Source organism: Nycticebus coucang, chromosome 10 (genome assembly GCF_027406575.1).
Source record: "Nycticebus coucang isolate mNycCou1 chromosome 10, mNycCou1.pri, whole genome shotgun sequence".
NCBI classification, from domain to species: Eukaryota; Metazoa; Chordata; class Mammalia; order Primates; family Lorisidae; genus Nycticebus; species Nycticebus coucang.
In genome coordinates this window covers 102,259,259-102,280,664 of record NC_069789.1, presented here as the reverse complement: position 1 = coordinate 102,280,664, position 21,406 = coordinate 102,259,259, and the positions used below count along the sequence as shown (strand labels likewise).

Here is a 21,406-nt window from a genome sequence, read left to right as displayed (position 1 = left end):
TCAGTGGTGAATAGGACTAGCCTTCCTCCCCTTCCGGAAGGTCCTTTTGATGGCCTTAATGAGTTCCTTGTTACGAAGACTGTAGACAACTGGGTTGACCAGTGGTGTCAGCACAGAGTAAACAACAGCAAGCATCCAATCGAGAGTCAGTGAATAGCTCTTCCTTAACCGCACATACATGAAGATGATGCTCCCGAAGAAGATGAGGACCACAATGAGATGTGAGGCACATGTGGAAAAGGCCTTCTTTCTTCCTGCTGCTGTTTTGATCTTCAGTACAGCCCCAACGATTCTTCCATAAGAAACCATGATAAAGAGGAAGGTGAGAAGGATGATGAAGGCATTGATGGCAAAGTCCACCACAATATTAGTGGATGTGTCCTTGCAGGCCAAGCTCAGCAGAGGTGGAAAGTCACAGAAGATGTGTTGGATTTCATTGTAGCCACAGAAAGGGAGCTGGGAAACCAAGATGACCTCAGAAATGGGACACAGGAAACCACAAGTCCAACATCCTACAGCCATCTTGGCACACAGTGTAGCAGTCATAATTGCAGGATAGTGGAGGGGCTGGCAGATGGCCAGGTAACGGTCATAGGCCATGGCTGTAAGAAGGTAGCATTCAGAGGCCCCCAGAGAGTGGAAGAAATAGGTCTGAAGAAGGCATCCTGCAAAAGAAATGGTCCTCTTCTCACTGAGAAGATTAGCTAGCATCTTGGGGATGGTTGTGGCTGTATACCACAACTCTAGAAAGGAGAGGACACTGACAAAGTGGTACATGGGTGTGTGGAGGGCCGCATCCAGTCGTATGACTAAGAATATGAGCATGTTACCGCATATGGTGGATAGGTATACCAACAGCAACAGGACAAAGAGCCAGCCCCTGATGTGTCTCACACTGGGGAAGCCCAGGAACACAAATTCAGCCAGGATTGAGTGGTTGTGTCGTTCCATGAGAGGCTGAGATAAAGAAAGAAAAAAAAAACAGGTTGCAAAGATTGTTAAATCCAAATCAGAACTTCATTTCTCTTTCTCCTAACTTAAAGGCAACATTTTAATTTTTACTATTGCTGTTACTAGTATTAATACTACCCTAAAAATAACAATAGCTACCTCCTATTAGTACTTACTATGCATCATTTTTGCAAGTGTTTTGCATTCAATATCTTATTTCATTTTTATAGTCCAATGAGATAGTACCATTGTTATGTCTACTTTACAGATGAGAAAACTCAGAAGTAGAATAAAGAGGTCATGACACTTTTCCATTTTGTTTAGACACTATTTCATGGCAACAAAATTTAAATTTATGTACTTTGTGTTGTTTATTTCTATACTATGTGACTTTCCACCCAAATTCTGTCCCCGCTCCCCAGGAAATAGTCTTTCCTTTAGTCAAATCTGAAATTATAAATATTGCATAAGATTAATGTAGTACTAAGTCTTTTCTTAATGTTTAGTTCACCTATAAACATTTACTGAATATATATGAGTCAGGCAAAAGGAATACCAAATTCAACAAAGTACAGCTTCTGCCACCAGAATGCTCACAACCTTGTGGGGAATCAGGACATCAATCAGTCGTCTTAACACTACTGGTGAAGTCAAGACACTGCAGACTGCCAAAAACAGGGCCCAGGTCTCATACCAAGATAAATGAAAAAGGACAATTAGTGGAAGCCTTGAGCTAAATTTTCCCAGAAGGGTAAGAATTCACTGGATGATAGAGGAAAACAACTATTTCAGGCCAAGAAGAAATTCCTGGGCAGCAGGCAGCCTGAGTTAGGGAAACACATTTCCCTGTATGGTAAGTCACTTGGAAAGTCACCTAATAATTTGAGACCTCATTTAAATAGATTGTGGGACATCACTGAAAAATTTTTGATAAAGGAGTGATATTGTCATATATAGATTTTTTAAAAAATAACTGAAATTTAACATTCTGACCTTAAGCTCAGAAATGAAGGGTTGAATTTGCCTTGTGGATGTGCTGATATAAAAAGATGAGAGGGGTGATTAATGTATTTCTTGTAAAAATGCATATTCAAAAATAAATGTGATAAAGTGTAAGTAAGTATAAATTCTGTATTTTCAAAAAACCAAATTTATAAGTACAGGTGAGGAATACATAGCTTGCTTGGGAAAATTTCAGATGTAAAGTATTATCACCCATTCTAATTATTCTTTTTTTTTTTTTATTGTTGGGGATTCATTGAGGGTACAATAAGCCAGGTTACACTGATTGCAATTGTTAGGTAAAGTCCCTCTTGCAATCATGTCTCATTCTAATTATTCTTAAGCAAAATGCGAAGCAGATGCAAAAAAAAAAAAGAAAGAAAGAAATGAAAAGAACAACAAAAAACATGCAATAACTTTAAATTCAAAAAATGGTAGCCACTATCAGTCACACCTATGATCTAAACCCTATGCAGATCACACTGCATTTGAGGAGGGCTATCCAGTTCCACTCATACTGAAAAACCACAGTCTCTTGCTTCTTTTCTTTTTTTTTTTCCCCAGTGTTAATTTTATGTTATTTTTACAAAAAATTCAATATTATTTAATAAATAATTTCTTTTTTTTTTTTAATTGTTGGGGATTCATAGAGGGTACAATAAGCCAGGTTACACTGACTGCATTTGTTAGGTAAAGCCATGCAATCATGTCTTGCCCCCAGAAGGTATTTTCATCATGCTAATGCTTGCCATAATGGCTGTCACATTAAAAGCATTCAATAATGTATTATTTAATCAAACTAATTAATTTAAACCATTTTCCTTCCAACTCAAACCACCCACTAAACTTCTAACATTCCTTCAAAACCTAAATGCTCTGTAGGAGAAATAAACTTTTGGATTTGGTAATTTAGAATACTAAATTCACTCAAAGCAATTAGTATTTAAGAGCCTTCTTGAATCTCTTTTATTCTGCAGAGACTGTACATTCACCTCTCCAATTGACACAAATATATTAACACAGAAATCCTTGCTTTGTCCCATTTCTGGTACCTTTGCCCATCCTGAAAATTTGCTTCTGGTTCACATTGTTCTTTTCTCCATCTGGGAACTGCTTCTCATCCGTCAAAACCAGGCCAAATGCTAACTTTTTAGAGAAATCTTTTCTAACTCCTCCAGAAAATGTTATTTATTCCTTCTTCTATGTCCTCATAACATTTACGTTTAGCATAGTGAATTACTTTTTTTAAAACCACATCCTTCTTTTTCTTAAATTGTTAAGATCTTTGAGAGTAAACGTACTTCATTAATTTTTGCATATTTCTCTGCTGTTGATAATATCTGGAACAATAAGCATAGAACTGTGAATTCAATTGCTTTCTATGTCATTAGAATCTGTTAGTCATAGCCTCTATTGCATGAACAAATTTTTTTCCAGAAATCCCCACTTTCTATTGTATGTGCCAACACATAGCCAGTCTGTGGCAACATATGGGACAACTTCTTATTTCCCAATATTTTCAAAGCTGTAGTTAGCCAATTTCTTTGCTGTAGGGTGAATTTAAGCATCAAACCAAGAGGACAATGTACAAGATGGTTTTTAAAATCTGGTTACATAATAGTATTTGTTTTCAAAACCCCTGTCATTGATCCCACCTTGCTGATCCTTGATTAGTGCAGATAGTATGGTCACCCTTTCATCTAGTGATAAATGAACATCATTCAGTGTCTGCCTTGGTTTTCTAGGCTCAGTGAATGTGTGGGAGATGGAAACTGGACCTAGGCGCCTTTTCTCCCCTTTAGTGAGTCTTACCACCCTAAGGCAGAGTCCCCAAAGCTAGGATGACTGAGGCCACAAGGGAAACATGTATAGGAGAGAACCCAGCCCCAGAGGCAAGTATTAATAAGACTCAGGAGAGGCTTCTTGGAGGGTACTTTGATGGGCCAAGTTTGCCTCTCACCTGGGGAGGTGTGCTTTAAGAAGCCTTTCCCCAAATGCTTGCTTGATACCTCACCACCTCATGACCCTTCCTTGCCACTCCTACCCCCTCATCTCTAGGGATTTCTTAATATAAACCCTTGGGCTATGGCTCTTAAAACATAACTCTTATCCTACCATCACTCTTCTCATAAACACACGCACTCTTAAATTTCTTGTCTCAGTTCAGAAGTCAAAAGAGGCTTTATCTTTCCTCTCATCTTTTCAGGCAATTTCTTTTCCAAATGTCAATTTACTTAAGTATAATACATGCCAGCCTAGAATTTTGTATCCTTCAAAACTAAGTTTCACCACTGATGGAAAAATTAAATCTTTTCCAGACAAGCAAACACTTAGCAAATTTGCCATGATTAAACCTTCCCTGCATGAAATACTCAGAATAGTACTATACACAAATCAGCATACCCACAAGTGTAAATCCACCTAAAAACAAAACAAAACAAAACCCTAAACTCACAAAACTTATAAAACAATCAGACAAGTGATAAAACAAACTAATAGGGGATGACTCAACACAACATAATGAACAGACCAGCATCTCACATATCAATGCTATCAATTGAAATTAATGTTAATGGAATAAAAGCTCCTCTCAAAAGACATATGATGGCTGAATGATGAAAAAAAAACACAACCTAAATACCCACGGTCTTCAGGAAACTCATTTAAACCACAAGGATGCACAGAGATTCAACATGAAAGTATGGGAAAAAATACTCCATGCAAATGGAAATCAAAAGAGACCAGATGTAGCCACTCTTATATCAGATAAAATTGACTTTAAGTCAATAAATGTAAAGAAGGACAAAGTGGCTCATAATATAATGATAAAGAGAACAATTCAACAAGAAGACATAGAGTCCTAAATATATATGCATTTAACACAGGAGCTCACAGATAGATAAAACAAATTTGTTAGAGCTAAGAAAAAAAATAAATCTCCAAAGACCTCAACACCCCAATGTTAGAGCTTCACAAATTATCGAAGCATAAAATATACGAACAATGGACTTTAACCAAACTCTAAATCAAATGGACTTAGCAGCATTTACAGAATTGATTGCACATTCTTCTCAGAAGCACATGGGGCATTATACAAGACTGGCCATATCTTAGGTCACAAAACAGGTCTCAAAAAAATTCTAAAAAATCAAATCATAGGGCTTTGCCTGTGGCTCAAGGAGTAGGATGCTGGGCCCATATACTGGGGGTGGCAGGTTCAAGCCCAGCCCTGGCCAAAACTGCAAAAAAAAAAAAAAAAAAAGCAAATCATACTATACATACCAGGTGTCTTCTCAAACCACAGTGTAATAAAACTAGAAATTAATCTCAAGAGAAACACTTCTACATAAAGTCATGGAAATTTAATAGCCTTCTGCTGAATAATTACCTAAGTCAAGAAAGAAATTAAGATGGAAATCAAAAAAAATTTTGAAATGAATGACAAAGAGATTATGAGCTATCCAAATCTAGGGCACAGAGCAAAAACAATCCTCAGGAGAAATTTTAGAGTCTTAAATGCCTACGTCAAAGACACAAAAAGATTACAAATTAACAAGCTGACGTCATACCTCGAGAAAGAAGAAAAGAAAGAACAAACTAAATCCAAAGCCAGAAAAAGAGAAGAAATAATAAAGTCCAGAGCAGAACTGAATGAACTGGAAAAAAAAATAATGCAAAGCATTAACAAAATTAAAAGTTTATGCTTTGAAAGGCAAACAAAATTAACAAATCTCTTGCTAGATTAACCAAGAACAGAAAGGAGCCAAAAAGGCTCAATCAGAAATAAAAAAGGTAACAGTCAAACTGATAATGCAGAAATTAAAAAAAAAAATCATCCATAAGTACTATATAACTTCTATGTGCATAAAACAGAGAACACAGAGGAAAGGGAGAAGTTCCTGGAAACACAAAATCTCCCAAGCTTTTGAAAGAAAGAAAAAGAACTCTTGAACAGACCAATAACAAAGAGTGAGATCCAAACAGTAACAGTAATAAACAACAGCAACAACACCAAAAAGCCCTGGACAAGATGGGTTCGCTGCCAAATTCTATCACCGGTGTGTATGTATTAAATAAGATTCTGTTTGGTGGTCTCTCGCCTTCCTGTACCTTGATATTTACATTTTTCTCAAGCATTGGAAAGGTTTTTATTATTATTTCTTTGAATAAAACTTTAACCCTTGATCTTACTCAGCTCCCTCTTGAACACCAAGGTTTGGTCTTTTAAGTTAATTTTCTGTGTCTTATAGGTGATCTTTCTTTCATTTTATTCTTTTTGTTTGTTTCTTTTTCATCTGACTATATATTTTCAAATGTCTGTCTTTCACACACTACTCTTTCCTCTGATTGATTTGTCTTTCGGGAGCCTCTAGTAGATATTTCAGTTCATCAAATGTGTTTCCCAGTTCTGGGATTTCTGTTAAATTTATTATTATTACATCAATTTATTTCTTTGAAATAATAACTTATTATTATTATTACATCAATAATACATTTGTGAATTTATTTTCTTTGCTTCTTGGGAGATTACCTGAGTTTTCTTTTTTTTTTTTTTTTTTTGTCTAAATGGTTTTATTTGAAACAATAGTTGTACCAAGCAAGAGCTTACATTCCCCACTCCAAATTAAAACAGAGCACAGTAGGGGGGGAAAGTCATTTGGCAGGACAGTTCCAATATGTGAATGTCCTTCTACTCATCATGGTTGGGGTAACTGTATTCATAAGCAGTTTGTACACAAAATATTAGCCCCATACTACTGTCACACAAAAGTGGTCTTAACTTTATATGTGGGGCAGTATGTTCTATAAATGCCGAAAGGCAGGAGAAGCACAAACACAACCCACTCTTTAAAAAAACTAATTCAAAGTAGATTTTTCTATTTCCCCCCTTTCTTCCATAATAAAAAGTAGTGCTGGGATCTGGCACCCAGATTTGGTTTTTATCCTGACCATTTACAAAGTGTTCCCCTTAAGAATTGCATCATTAGGGTTATGGATAATAGTTCATTTATTTTGAAGAGACATGTTTCTACTCCTTCCTCCTTTTCTTGCCTTCATGCTCATGTTCCTTGGGGCGGCTGCTATCTGAGGGTCTTTTAGAGCCACCATGCTGTTTAGCTTCTTCCAAAAACTTGTCCAAGCCGAAAGGATCTTCCTCAAACTGAACTGGTCCTTCTCTGCCTCTCTGCCTACGGTCTGAACCAGAAAACTCCTTGTCCGGAACAAATCTGTTGGTCTTTATTCTGGCTTCTAGGTCATCACCATACATATCCTTGTCCAGATTTTTACTGGGCCTATAAATACTCTGGGCCATATCTTTACCACCTCTCCATGCTTGATCATAAACATTGTAAATTTCATCTTCTCCACCTGCAAACCCACTATCCATGCCCTTGGATTGGTTGAAGAGCCTTTGGTCATACTGAACTTCACTGGAAGTCCGAGGATTGGGCACACCAAGAGCAATGACTTCGCTGATATCCCGATTTTCATTTCTCTGCAGTTTTGACCTCTTATCAGGAGCTGCCCTGGAAAGATTCCGGTCATGCTGTCTCTCTTTTCGTCTATCGTGCCGGATTTCATCCCTCTCACGTGCCTCTCCATCCTCTTTTTCCACATGGGTTTTGATCCCAGCTCTCCTCTCTCTGGCTTTCTGGGCCATTTCTCTAAGTTTCTCTTCATGTTTCTCCTTTTCTTTCTGGGCCATTTTTCTCTCTACTTGGGCACGCATTTCCACAGCTTCACGAGCCTTCCGATCAGCAATATAGAGAGCTTCAGCCAGTTTGGCAAAATTTTCATTTATGTGTACCGTCTGTAGTCCTCGTCCATCAGCAGCTAGACGTTTGTCTAATGGAATTGTATAACCCTTTGCATTTTTCCAGTTAGAAATACAAGGAGGAATCTTCCACTCTTGTTGTTCTTTTACAGTCATCTTTCGGCTAGGAGAATGCATGACAGGTGCAGGAGGGGAAGGTGGTCCTCGAGGAATTTTCTTATTGATCTTGAATCTTGGAGGCTCCATTGGGTCTTTCTGCATTTCTACCATGCGAATAACCCTCTGTTTAGCTCCAGAATTGAAAGCTACTCCTTGTTGAGATGGTGTATATCGGATATATTGAGCAGGAGCCAGTTTATCAGCTGCTCGAACTGGCATGGCTGCAGCAACCTTCTGTGATACAGATTTTTCTAAGGCTACCCTGGTCTTTTCTGTTATCTCTTTAATAGCGTCTTCATCAGGTCTCTGTAAGTCTGGATCATCTGCATTCATAACCTCCTTTGGAACCAGGTCAGTGTATTTGCTATAAATGACCTTGTCTTTTGACTGTCCTTGTCGGGCAATTGCATCATACTTAATCTTCCCTTCAGGATCCACCTGAATGGCCAAAGCATTTGACATTTTTTTCTTTCGTCCCATATCCAATGGATACTGGGCCACATGGATTTCTGGAAAAGCACCTCCATCTCCAAAATCCTCTAATAACCGAGGTATCCAGCCTTTCCGGTATCCGTATGGGGGAGGTTCTCTTCGGGAAGAGACCAGTGAGGTCTGCCGTGATCTCTGGGATCTTGCTTTTTCTTCAGCCTCAAGCTGGTCCTGAGACAGCTGAGTAGGTGCAGGTAAAAAGCTGGTGAGCGCCATCTTCTTCCCCTGAGTTTTCTTAAAACTGCTATTTTGAATTCTTAATCAGGAAGCTCATCCATCAGTCTCATTAAGTCAGTCACTGACTCCTTGCTTTGTTTATTTGAGGAGGTCATGGTTCCTTGTTTGCTATTATTATTTTTTATTTTCTCTATATATGCATGTGTTTATTTGGTTTCCACTCTTTGCCTTCACAAAATTAAAAAGGCTTAACATTTAATAACAATAACAATCTTTAACATAAGGACCTGAAACAAAAACCTCGTAAAGAACGAATGAAGATAAATATATTCAGAAAAGAAATCAGACGATTGCTGCAATGAAACATTAAGCAGTAATAATAATAATAATGCAAAAAAAGTAACATTCACATTGTCAGAGTAGAGTATGTCTATCATAGAATACTTTGCCTCCGAGGTTCAGTATGGAGTCATCAGTTAACTTCTTTTTTTTTTTTTCCCAAAGTCTCAAAAAATAGACAACTAATATTTATAAATAAAAATAGAAGATAATTTTCAAAAACAGATCATGCCAAATCTTATAGACAATATAAAAAGAAGAAATACTTCAAAATCATTCTACTTCATCTGAATATACCTGATATTAAAATTGGAAAAAATATATTATTATAAAGGGAAATTACAAACATACTTCACTTATAAATGAGGATGCAATAATATAAACAACATATTAAGAATTTGAATTAAAAATTAATGTTCCAAGTAATATACTTTCAAAACTAATTCTAATTCTAATTTTGCTATTTTTTTTTTTTTGTGGGTATATGCTTATGTCTTCACATTGAAAAATTTATTCCAGTCTCCCTCCCTCCCTCCCTCCCTTCCTTCCTTCCTTCCTTTTTTCCTTCCTTCCTCGCATATGTTCCCTTAGGGATTTCTGTGCAATTTTACCTGTTGAGTATCTTTTTTGCTAGGTCACTGTCTCCTTTTCAGCACTAGATGGTGATATAAGCTCAGGTGATCCTCATCTTTAGCATTGCATTTTCAAGGTATGAGAGGTCCCCATCCCCCACCACCCACCATTGCCTCTGTCCTCAAATAATATTTTTTCTTTAGGTGCTCTTAATGTTTCATGTGAATTGAAGCAGTCTCTTGCCAGGGAACTCTAAAATGTTTGAAAGCCAGTTTTCCATCTCAATCTCACTTTTTCTACTGTAGTAACTGTGAGTTGGGGGACATTTTCCAAATACTTAGTGCCTGGCTTATGAAGGAAAGGTGTCACAGATTTAATGTCTCATTATTTTCCATCTGTAGTTTTTCACTTTTCTATGGCCTTAGGAACAGTCTCATACTTATATTTGGGCTCTAGAGCGTTGCTGTGACATTCTGCAGGCTGTATATTTAATTGGGCTTTTCCATGGGGGAGGAATTATGGCTAGCTTGCTCCTGCTCTACATTTGGTGATGGGTCATACCTCTCCAGTACTTCATTAAATGGAAGTTATTTTATTTATTTATTTATTTATTTTTTATTTGGAAGTTATTTTAGCTATTAATCTTGTTTCATTTTTGGTCTTGAAAGACATGCTTTTCATACTTTACATTAAATCTGCTACATCATTTTAAAGGGTGCCCTTTATTAGAACAAGAACATTTCTTATAATCTGTAGTCTTGTTATTGTTCCTCAATTTTTTAAATTATGAATGGTGCCTAATTGCCTTTCCATTCCTTCACCAAATGAGAATCATGGCTTTTCTATTGAATTTGTTAATTTTATAAATTACATCATTCACACTTCAAATATTAAATCAATTTTACGTTTTTGAGATAATTCAAACTCAAATACAGATCACTTGCTTGGTCTAGGATTATTTGGAGGTAGAATTGTGCATGCATATTAATGGATGATATTGTCTTCTAATTTTTATAGTAATTATTTTGTTCATTTTGATACCAGTAATAGGCTTATTTCACAAAATTCATTATTGAGCTGTACTTCAACTATTGCTATTCTTTGAAGAATTTTTATAAAAATGAGGATTAAGTTTTCCTTCAATATTTGATAAAACTCACTTATTAAGTATTCTGGGCTTAATGTTTTCTTTCTAGTAGTATTTTTAACTTTTAATTAAATATTATTCAAATTTCCTTTTGTTTTTGATGTTGATATTGCTAACTTTCAATGTTTCTACAAAAGAATCCAGAAAATTTTAATTAAATGGCATACATTTACTAATAATACCATTTTATCATATTAAAATTTTTGTATTTGTACTCATACCAGTTTCATATTCTTAATCATTTTTATATTTATTTCTCTCTTCCTCTTGTTCTTTATTGCCTTGTCAAGAGTTTGTTTTAGGCTGGAGCAGTGGATCATGCCTATAATCTTAGCACTTTGGGAAGCCAAGGTGGGAGGATTGCTTGAGATCAAGAGTTGGAAACCAGCTGGAGCAAGAGCAAGATTCTATCTCTATAAAAAATAGAAAAATTAACTGGGCATGTTGGCTTGCACCATTAGTCTCAGTTACTCAGGAAGCTGAGGTAGGAGAGTTGTTTGAATTAAGGAATCTGAGGTAACAAAGCCACTGCACTCCAGCCTGGGTAATAGAACAAGACATTGTCTCAAAAAAGAAAAAAAAGAGTGAATTTTGATTTTTTTTCTAGAAACCAAAGTTTTGATTGATATATAATTTTTGTTGTATATTTATTTCTGTGATATTAATTTCTGCTCTCAGATTTATTCTTGTTTTCTTTGTGCTATTTCCTCCTAATATTATTTTTCTAATTTCTCAGTCTGAATGTTTAGATAATTAATTCTGGAAATTTTTTATAATGTAAACATTTTGGACTAGAAAGTTCTATGGAACCCTTCAGCTTTATTCTAACTTTTAAAATTACGATTTTTATCATTATTCTGCTCTCTTTTCTATCTTCCCTGATAATTTTTGACGTTTTTGTTGTTCAAAAGTGGTTTTTTTGAATATCAAATACATTAGCATGTTAAATTTATCATTGAGTTATTTGTTTCTAATTTAATTATTAGAAGCAGAGATCTATGTTATATTAATATTATTAATTTTCTCAACTGTGGTAGAGACTGGTTTTATGGCCTAGCATTTATTTAATCCCACTTGAGTCTGAAAGAGTCATCTGTATTCTATGTATCTTCAGTAGGTGGGTTTCGTTAATTATTCTCTTCAAATCTTTTATACCTTTATTTATGATTGATCGGCATTTTAATTACTTGTGGGGGGCTTCCAACATCTTACTGTGATAGTGGATGTGTTAATTTGTCTCCTGGCTCTTCTATGCAGCACAGAAAATTGCAGACCTCCTTTCATCTCATGGCAGAGAGCAGAGCAGATCACACACACAAGCAGGTGGCTCCCCAGGAGGACAGAGGAGAGAATTGGGCTACATAGGCACAGTTCCTCCTTCAGTCTCATCATCAGATTAGATTAGCAGTTCACAGACCTTACTATGTGCCCAAATTATCTCAAGATTTATTAAAACACAGAATGCTAGACCCCATAATAGATCTGAGATATCCACTCTCCTTAATATAAAAATATTTATGAATTGTTCAGTTTAACCTGAAAAGATTCCAGGTGATTTGTTAAGCCTCATTTTTTCCAAAACTAATAAATGTCTGGGAAAATTTTAAAAATATTTTGTGACTTGTTCATTAAGTTGTTTTTTTACTTTTTTGACTGAATACATCATATACTTTCCCAATAATGATTCTACAGGCTCTTAGAATCATGAAGATTTTCTCTTGCTAGCCTACCTTTAAGCCAAAAGTAATTTAAGAAAAAGCTCCCATGTGGGTTAATTGCTATGTTTATTTACAGGTTCTACAAAAACCTATAGTTGTCAGTGATAATAAAGACAGTAAAGACCCTCTTGCTTTTTAAAATGTTGTGTTTCTTTCTTCTTTTACAGTAAGATTAAAAATTTTGGATTGAGTTCAGAGTCTACTTACTGAATGAATTTGGAAAAACAGTTATGCATTTTTTTCCTGCAGGAGATTTAATGAGGAAATGGACACAGAATAGTCAATCATACAAATAGTATGTCCATGCAATCATAAATACTTGTGTAACCAGGGACCGTGGAAGTAGCAAGAGCATGGGATGGTTCTGTGAAGTATGAAGACCAGTTCTACTCCTGGAAAGGTGAATAGAGATTGTAGGAGGCTAAAAACAGAAATTCTGATCAGGGAATCCTTCTAAATCTCCATAGCAGTCCATGTTCTCTACAGATAGGAATTGCTTTATGGAAAAGATAGACCCCTAGAGGCAGTTTATGATTCACTGAAACTGCATTCCCTTGTCTCTTCTGCTGCATGGTGTTCAATGCCACAGGCTTTTGCTTTAGCTAAAGAAAAACAAAAATTAGAGACCAAATGGTAAAATGGAATGGTACTACCTCATTTTCACCTTGCCACATAAACTTTGCCACATAAACTTGCTTTAATTTCAAAATATTAAGGCAATTCAATGTTTTAGATTATGTGGATCAATTTGTAATGCTTGAGGACCTGCTATACGGGTGCCTATCACCCAAATAATGTTCATTGTTCTCATTAGGTAGATTTTCACTGCTCTCTTACATCTCTCTCTGCTGGTTGATTTCCACTGTTTTGTTTTCATCTGAGTACACTGGTTAGTTCCAATTCAGTAGTGAATATATGCGGTGTTTTGTTTTTTTTTTCCCATTCTTTTTTTTTTTTTTTTTTTTTTTTGTAGAGACAGAGTCTCACTGTACCGCCCTCGGGTAGAGTGCCGTGGCGTCACACGGCTCACAGCAACCTCTAATCTTGGGCTTACGCGATTCTCCTGCCTCAGCCTCCCGAGCAGCTGGGACTACAGGCGCCCGCCACAACGCCCGGCTATTTTTTTGTTGCAGTTTGGCCGGGGCTGGGTTTGAACCCGCCACCCTCGGCATCTGGGGCCGGCGCCCTACTCACTGAGCCACAGGTGCCGCCCCTTTTTTTCCCATTCTTGAGATACTTAAGAGAATGATCCCCAGTTCCATTCATACTGATGCCATATATCTTTTTATATGACTGAGTAGTACTCCCTGGTATACATATACCACATTTTTTAATTCACTCATGAATTGATGGGAAATTGGATTAATTCCGCATTTTTGTCATTGTGGACTGTGCTGCAATAAACATTGAAGTGCAGCTGCCTTTGATGAAAAGTCTGTTTCTTTGGGTAGGTACCCAATTGTGGATTGCTGGACCGAATGGTAAGCTTACTTTGTGTTGCAGCATCTCCATATTAGTTTCCACAAGGATTGTACTATTTTACAGTCCCACCAACAGTGTATAAATGCACCTTTCTCTTTGCATTCAGACAGCATCTATTGTCTTTGGACTTCTAAATAAAAGCGATTCTAATTGGGGTAAGGTGATATCTCATTGTGGTCTTAATTTACATTTTTCTGATGATTAGAAACATGGAGTGTTTCTCTCTCTCTATATATATATATATGCCATTTGTCTACCATTTTTTGAGAAGCTTGTATTCATGTCTTTTGCCCACTTTTTAATAGGATTGTTTTGATTTTTTCTTATTGATTTGCTTGAGTTCTTTGTTAATTATGATATTACCCTTTTATCAGATGTGTACCTTGCAAATATTTGTTCCATTATGTAGATTATCTATTTGCTATCTTGATTGTTTTCTTAGTTGTGCATAAGCTTTTCAGTTAAATTATTCTCCCAATTATTAATTTTTGTTGTTATGAAAGTTGACATTGGTGTCTTAGTCATAAATTCTTGCCTAGGCTGATACCTAGAAGAGTTTTCTCTATATTTTCCTATAGAATTTTTAAGGTGTTATGCCTCAGATTTAAGTCTTTTATTCATGATTAATTATATGTGTGGTGAGAGGTGAAATCCTGCTTCGTTTTTCTGCATATGGGTATCCACTTTTCCTAGCACCATTTATTGTGTAAGGTTTATTTTCCTCAGTGTATAATGTGGCCTGCTTTGTCAAAGATAACTCAGTTATAGGTACATGGTTTTACATCTAAGTTCTATGTTCTTTTCTATTGGTGTATATCTCTATTTGTATATAAATACCATGCTGTTTTAGTTACTATAGGCTTGTGATATTGTTTGAAGTCTGGTAACGCGATGCCTCCAAATTTGTTCTTTTTACTTAAGATGGCTTTGACTATTTGGATTCTTTTTTGATTCCAAAGAAAGTGTAGAATTGTTTCTAATCTGTGGAGTATGATTTAAAGGTTATCAAGTACAACTAGAATAATATGAGGAATATGGAAAATCACAATAATTTATTTATTTAATGTGTTTTTGAACATCTTTTGTGCACCAGGCCTTATTTTAAGAAGTAGGGAAAAAAAAAAAGATGTATAAACTACTGTCCATTTCCTTAAGATGTTTACTGTGGAGTCAGGGAGACACATCTTCAAATCTGTCAATTATGTTAAAAATGTAAGTTGTTTAAAATATAATAAAAGATTTCAATGTCATACCATAATAAGATAAATTTGTAACATAAAACTAGCATGAAATGAAATGTCATTTTTTTTTTTTTGAGACAGAGTTTTACTATGTTGCCCTTGGTAGAGTGCCGTGGCATCACAGCTCATAGAAACCTCAAACTCTTGGGCTTAAATGATTCTCTTGTCTCAGCCTCCTGAGTATCTGGGACTATAAGTGCCCACCACAATGCCCAGCTATTTTTTTGTTGTATTTATCATTGCTGTTTTGCTGGCCTGGGCTGGGTTCAAACCCACCAACTTCAGTGTATGTGGCTGTGACCCTATTCACTATGATACGGGCACTGAGCCGAAATATCATTTCTTAATCTTCATATTTACAAAGATCCAAAAGTTTTGGAAACATGCTTTATCAAAGTTGCAATGAGGAAAAAAAATTGCATCCATTGTTGGTGAGAGAAAAAAATAACATAATTCTTTTTAGAAAAATCTAGGAATATTTACCCACGTAGCATGAACATTTAAGAATATTTGCCCAAATTACCAATACCCAGGTATCCCACCTCTATAAATATGTATGCACATATATGAAATACATAGTTCTGGTTTTAATGGTCAAATACTGGATTCAACACAAGAGTCCTTCACAAGAGGGTCAGTTAAATTAAACACACAATGAAATACTACAAAACTACTTTTTAAAATGAGATGGTACTCTCTGCAATCACATGGGGAAATCTCTAAGATTTATTCTTAAGAAGAAGAAAAGTGAAGACAAATTATATAGCACGGGGCCATATCTATAAGAATAAAGAATTATAAAATATTCATATCTTTTGGATTATGCATATAGAAACACTGTAAGTTTACAGAAAATCTATTAAAGGTGATCCATTAGGGCAAAGTAAAAAGCAACAGACAGGTTGAGGAATTGGAGCCAGGCTTCTTATCTTCTTATACAAACCTGTTTAGATTGCTTTTTTTTTTTTTTATACTTTTTTTTTTTTTTTTTTTTTTGGTTTTTGGCCGGGGCTGGGTTTGAACCCACCACCTCCGGCATATGGGACTGGCGCCCTGCTCCTTGAGCCACAGGCGCTGCCCTAGATTGCTTTTTTTTGTTTGTTTGTTTTTTTGAACCCTGTAAGTGCATCATTTATTGAAGAAAATAAGGTATTTACAAAAAACACTATGCAGCTGAGGTGATATACATAGTATTGTGGTGTATGTCCTTCTTTGCTTATGACAGCTCTAGTTTATGTCTGGTGTATGAGGGTACATTAATGACTCTCCTTTTGCTCTCCAACTTACTTGAGTTTAGGCTACAGACTGTACACATCCTACATTACAGAATGCTAGCCTTGATGCTAGTATAGTATGAATGCTTCGATTATGCTGCCTTTCAGACTGGCTTCTTATTGTCCATATGGCTACAGTCACTATTCAGGCTTCCAAGTAGAAGAATTGGCTAAAATTCAGGTTGTCCTTGGGCATTTACCCCCATGTGTCACTCACCAAGGTGCTGCTTCTCAAGTATTTGTGTGTGTGTGTGACTCTGTGTGTGTGTGTGTGATAGCCCTTGTAAAAGGTAATGAATTTGTAGGGCACACTGAGGTGAAAAGGAAGTCTGCTTTCTGCCAGAGACAACCAGTCCAGGGATTCCAGTTCCCTTGGCTCCTATCTGACCATTCAAAGCATATGTTTGTATGTGACAGGGGTGGAAACACAGTAAGTTGGCACACATGTGTGTTATATTTATCGGAAAGCTCTCCACTAAGGAGGATCTAACCTGTATATTCATTCTAAAGGGAAAAACCTAACAAGGTTTCAAGAGAGGAACAATCACAGAACGAAAGGCAAGGGATGTTTGGCGTTAGGAATGGATCTAAGAAAGAGCTCACCTTCAGGTGGAGTTGTAGGAGGGACGCTCAATCTTTATCATACTCATTTGCTCTCAAGAGTTCATTCATTCATTTATTTGTTCAAATCTGAATGAACACCACATGCTGTGATTGAAATCAATAGCAATGTGCTATGCACAGGCTGCCTTGAGTTGTTAGAAGGCAACTTAATGTCTCCAAAATGAGATTGTAAGTACTTCGTGTTCACCACACAGTTTAGACTCCGTAAATATGTACAATTAATAATTAATTCTATCATTATGTCACAATAATTCTTATCATTATATTTGTTAATGCAACCCAAGCCATTTCAAGGATAAGTAGTTTCAAGTCACTCTTTAGTGTTGCCACCACAGGAAAAAAATGGAGCTGTTGTTGTGCCCATAACTTTCCTCCAAAAAGAGTAATCTGTGTGAAGTGAGGTACAAATGGAGAAAAAGCCCTTAGCAGGACAGCAGAATAAAATATTGCACCTTGCATTTAAGAAAACAGCATGAAAGCAGGAAATACTCCTCAGGTTTTGCCAATATGACTTTGGACACTTGGGTCAGAAAGGAAGGCTTCATTTGGAGTGTTACCAAGACTATTGACCCCACATATAATAAAAATATGATCTGTGGCTGGGTGCCTGTACCTCAGTGGTTAGGGCACCGGCCACATACTCCAGGGCTGGTGGGTTCGAACCCAGCCCAGGCCTGCTAAACAAACAAACAACAACAACAACAACAAAAATAGCCGGGTGTTGTGACGGCTATGTATCCCCATTATATAAATTGGATGTAGAAAAACTTTGAAGTAATAATCACTAATATTTAAATAGTGTTTAAGTTCTCATTATTGTCACAATTTACATATAAGAAAACTGAGGAAGAGGGAAGGTAAGTGCATTGCATAAGGTCATACAACAAGAGTAGAATAAATGTTTCAACAAAATCAGAAAGTCTTCCAACTATATGCACTACTCACCCCCTGTCACGTCTCTTGGATAATGAAACTAACTTATTTACTGAATTCATAGTAGGTGTTATTTAAGTCAACTATAGAACATTTTGTTATAGACTTTTTAGGGAAAACACAATTTAGGTCACAGAGAAGTTAGGTATTTTTGCCAAGATCACATAGGCAAAAAAAAAAAAAAAAAAAAGAGGCAAAATTTGATTTTGTAACAACACCTTTCCCTTTCTGCTGTGTCTATGCAGATCTTACCAACCTGGGCCTACTTCATTCAGTTCCTGCTTTCTGTAAAAGATGTTCCAGTCATAGAATCAAAACTCCCTAAGCAAGAAGAAATGGGAGCTCTCACCTCCCTACCATCCTCTTACATTGCAGACAGAGAATGAGGCTGAGAAAGTCTTGCCAAAGCCTTCCAGCCCGCTGGAGTGGGTCTAGTGTTGAATTTATATCTCTCTATAGTAAGTCCAAAAATCTTTCCAGTTTTTCTATGTAAATACTGGGAGATTTCTCTCTCCTTCAGCAGGATATTATGAAGATTAAATTAAAAATAGTTGAAAGCCGCTATTACTGTTTTGGCATGAGGCAGACATACAAAAAATAATTGATTTGATTTTTACTGGTGAAATATGTATTAATGAGGAAAATGGAGAGTACATGAGACCCATTCAGTACCTACTCTTTGCCAAGGTTTTGGCCCTGTTTTTCTCAACAATTATCTGCAGGTGTTTGGCCCTAACTTCACACATCATTAAAGTAAAGAGGTTGAACTTAAGTTAATTTTAAAATTCTGCTCAGCAGAGGAAATGGTAGGGGCCCTAGGGAAGAAAGAGGTGATAGGATATGATCAGAGTTTTTATCTCTATTTCCTATTTTTACTCTCTATTCTACTTTGTATGTACACTTTATATATAAGATTTACAAGTTTTTCCATTTGTTTGTTGCTTCTTTTTTAATGTATGCTTTAGATTGTTTTAAGGTGTATCCCTTGATATTGGAATACAACTGAGACAACATCCTCATCTCCAATACCCTCCTCTTGTCCCATAAGAAAGTACTCTAGCTTTCAGCCACCAGCCTGACAACTCTTTCCTCCACTAAGTTACCTCTAGTCCCATGTTAACCCAGAATCAGTGTATTCCATATGCTGGTAAGATTTCTGCCCATGGCTTGCTGTTCCACATCTGAAACTTTACATGAGCTACACAGTCTCCTTGCTGCCAACCTTGTTTTCTACCCTCTTAGCCCTTCTCCAGGAATCCTATCATAACTAAAGCTGCCACACCTGGATTTAGTTTTTCTTCTCTCTTTCCATGCCACACTGTACCTCTAAGTCTAAATTCACCCAAAACACTTGATCTGTGCCCCTGTTTTACCTCCTTTGTGGCATTTCTTCCCCCACTAGAATGGGGTAGAATTTGAGACCATAACTTCTTTCTTTCTGTGTCTTTCAACTCTGATTAACTCACAAGTGGGTGTGAGCAACATGTTTGACTTATAATCTTACTGATTCCTTTATTGGTATTTACTTTGACTCTGACCAGATTATTGATTCACCAACCAGCTGATTCTCACAGTTACCAAGAAGGTAGATTGTCATGAATGAGAGCATCAGAGTTCCCTCAAAACAGTCCCAATATTTTCACTAACTCTCCTCACAGCCTCCTTCACTTCCTTGTTGCGAAGGCTATAGATGATGGGATTGAGAAAAGGAGTAAGAAGGGCATAAACTAAGGCAATGAGCTTGTCAGTGCCCTCGGGTCGACTCCCAGGGGACCCTACGTATACAGCAAAGGCAGAAGCATAGAACAGTGCCACCACAGTCACATGAGAGGAACAGGTGGAGAAGGCCTTGGCACGACTGGCAGCTGAGGGTAGTTTTAGCACAGCTTTCAGGATGCCTCCATAGAGTCCCAAAATGAACACAAAGTTGCACCCAGTGGCTATACCAATCACTGCCCCATAGATTCGTGCGTGCCAGCCTGTGTCCACACATGCCAACCGCATTAGTGGTGCCAAGTCACAAAAGTAATGAGCCACCTTCTTCAGGCAGAAAGGCAGAGTGGCAGTAAGGCTGGATGGCACAAGTGCAGCTGAGAAACCAGCCACCCATGTGGCTCCAGCTAGCCATAACTGCACCTGTCTACTCATGAGTGCATGGTAGTGGAGTGGGCGGCAGATGGCAAGGTAGCGGTCCAGTGCCATGACACCCAACAAGTAGCACTCAGTCATGCCTAAGGAATGGAAGACATACAGCTGGATGAAGCACGCAGCTGATGAGATAGGCGAACACCCATGGAGTAAGGTATGCAGCAGTGTGGGCACTGTGATGCTGACATACCAGACCTCTACAAAAGAGAGGACACTGATAAAAAAGTACATGGGTGTGGACAGTCCAGAATCTGCCTGAACCAGGAAAATAATGAACATGTTCCCTGCAAGAGTAAGGAGATAGATACACAGGGTCCCCAAGAAGGCAAATGGACGTAAGGTTGCAGTGGTAGTGAAACCAACAAGGATGAAACTCTGGGTCCAGGTATGGTTGACATAATTCATGATTCCTAGAAAAAAAATGGCAAAGATAGCATATGAACTACTTCAAGCCTATTTCTTGATTCAGAAAATTTTCCTAGTGATAAAGACATCAATGTGAGCATCTGGAAACAACTTGGACATTATCTGATCAATGCCCCTCACTTGCAATGGAGAAGCTGTAGTTCCAAAGGCAGAAATGATTGAGCACATGTCATAGCCTGCTGGTGACAGAGCTAGCACTAGAAACAAGGCTCCTGATCCTGTTCTAATTCTTTTTTGTGTTATAATATTGGGCTCCAGAGACTCAAGTAATTTGATTTCTCCTCTGCTTTACTGTCAAATAACAGGAAAGGGAGAAAATTCTTACCACTGTCCCACCTACAGTTTCCAATGATAAAATAACAGGAAGTACTGGGCTAAGCAGAAGGGAGAAAAGATCCCCTGAAAGTTGCAGTTGAGGCCTCTTTCAGGAAGCCTATCTAGGGTTTATGGATTATTCCAGTAAATACTAGAAGAAGAAACAGGAAATGAAAGAGATGCCCAAGCTCTAAGACCAGTCTTGAAATCTTGGGTCCTGGTGCCCAATGACAATTTACCAAGAAGATACTCCATGCCTTTTAAAAGATGATCATGAAAAGAGACATGTGCCAGAAATTCTTAATGGGAAAGACCCTGAATTCAGGACCCCCAGGCAAGAAGAACTACAGTAATACTAGAAAGGGACTTTCCTGAAATCAGAGATTTGGCTGTAGGACCTTGTTCTGTCACTAACTGGCAATGCACTATGGGTGAAGCAACTTCTCTTGTAGCTTTCAGTTCTCTAAAATAAGACTTAAACCATTATTTTCTAAGACTCTTAAGACAAAGTAATTTATGTTTCCCTAAAGTTGTTAGGATAGTTAAGGGTTTTAAGCAACATCAACAGCTACAATATTTGAGTTTTCCTCCCACATTCTGATAGACTTACTACTGGAAAGATCGAAGCTCTC

The 21,406-nt window shown here is 37.1% G+C and overlaps 3 protein-coding genes across 3 annotated transcripts; all 3 read right to left on the bottom strand.

The window, feature by feature from the left end:
• LOC128595452 (olfactory receptor 6N2) lies at positions 1 to 951 on the bottom strand. The gene has a single exon (XM_053604068.1). The coding sequence runs from the start codon at positions 949 to 951 to the stop codon at positions 1 to 3; it is 951 nt and encodes a 316-aa protein (XP_053460043.1).
• Positions 952 to 6,494: 5,543 nt separating this feature from the next.
• Positions 6,495 to 8,598, bottom strand: LOC128597272 (SNW domain-containing protein 1). Its single transcript, XM_053607514.1, has one exon. The coding sequence runs from the start codon at positions 8,591 to 8,593 to the stop codon at positions 6,983 to 6,985; it is 1,611 nt and encodes a 536-aa protein (XP_053463489.1). The 5' UTR covers positions 8,594 to 8,598; the 3' UTR covers positions 6,495 to 6,982.
• A 10,895-nt stretch (positions 8,599 to 19,493) lies between these two features.
• On the bottom strand, positions 19,494 to 20,438 carry LOC128596474 (olfactory receptor 6N1-like). The gene has a single exon (XM_053606092.1). It carries the CDS (start codon positions 20,436 to 20,438, stop codon positions 19,494 to 19,496), a length of 945 nt encoding a protein of 314 aa, XP_053462067.1.
• Positions 20,439 to 21,406: the final 968 nt, after the last annotated feature.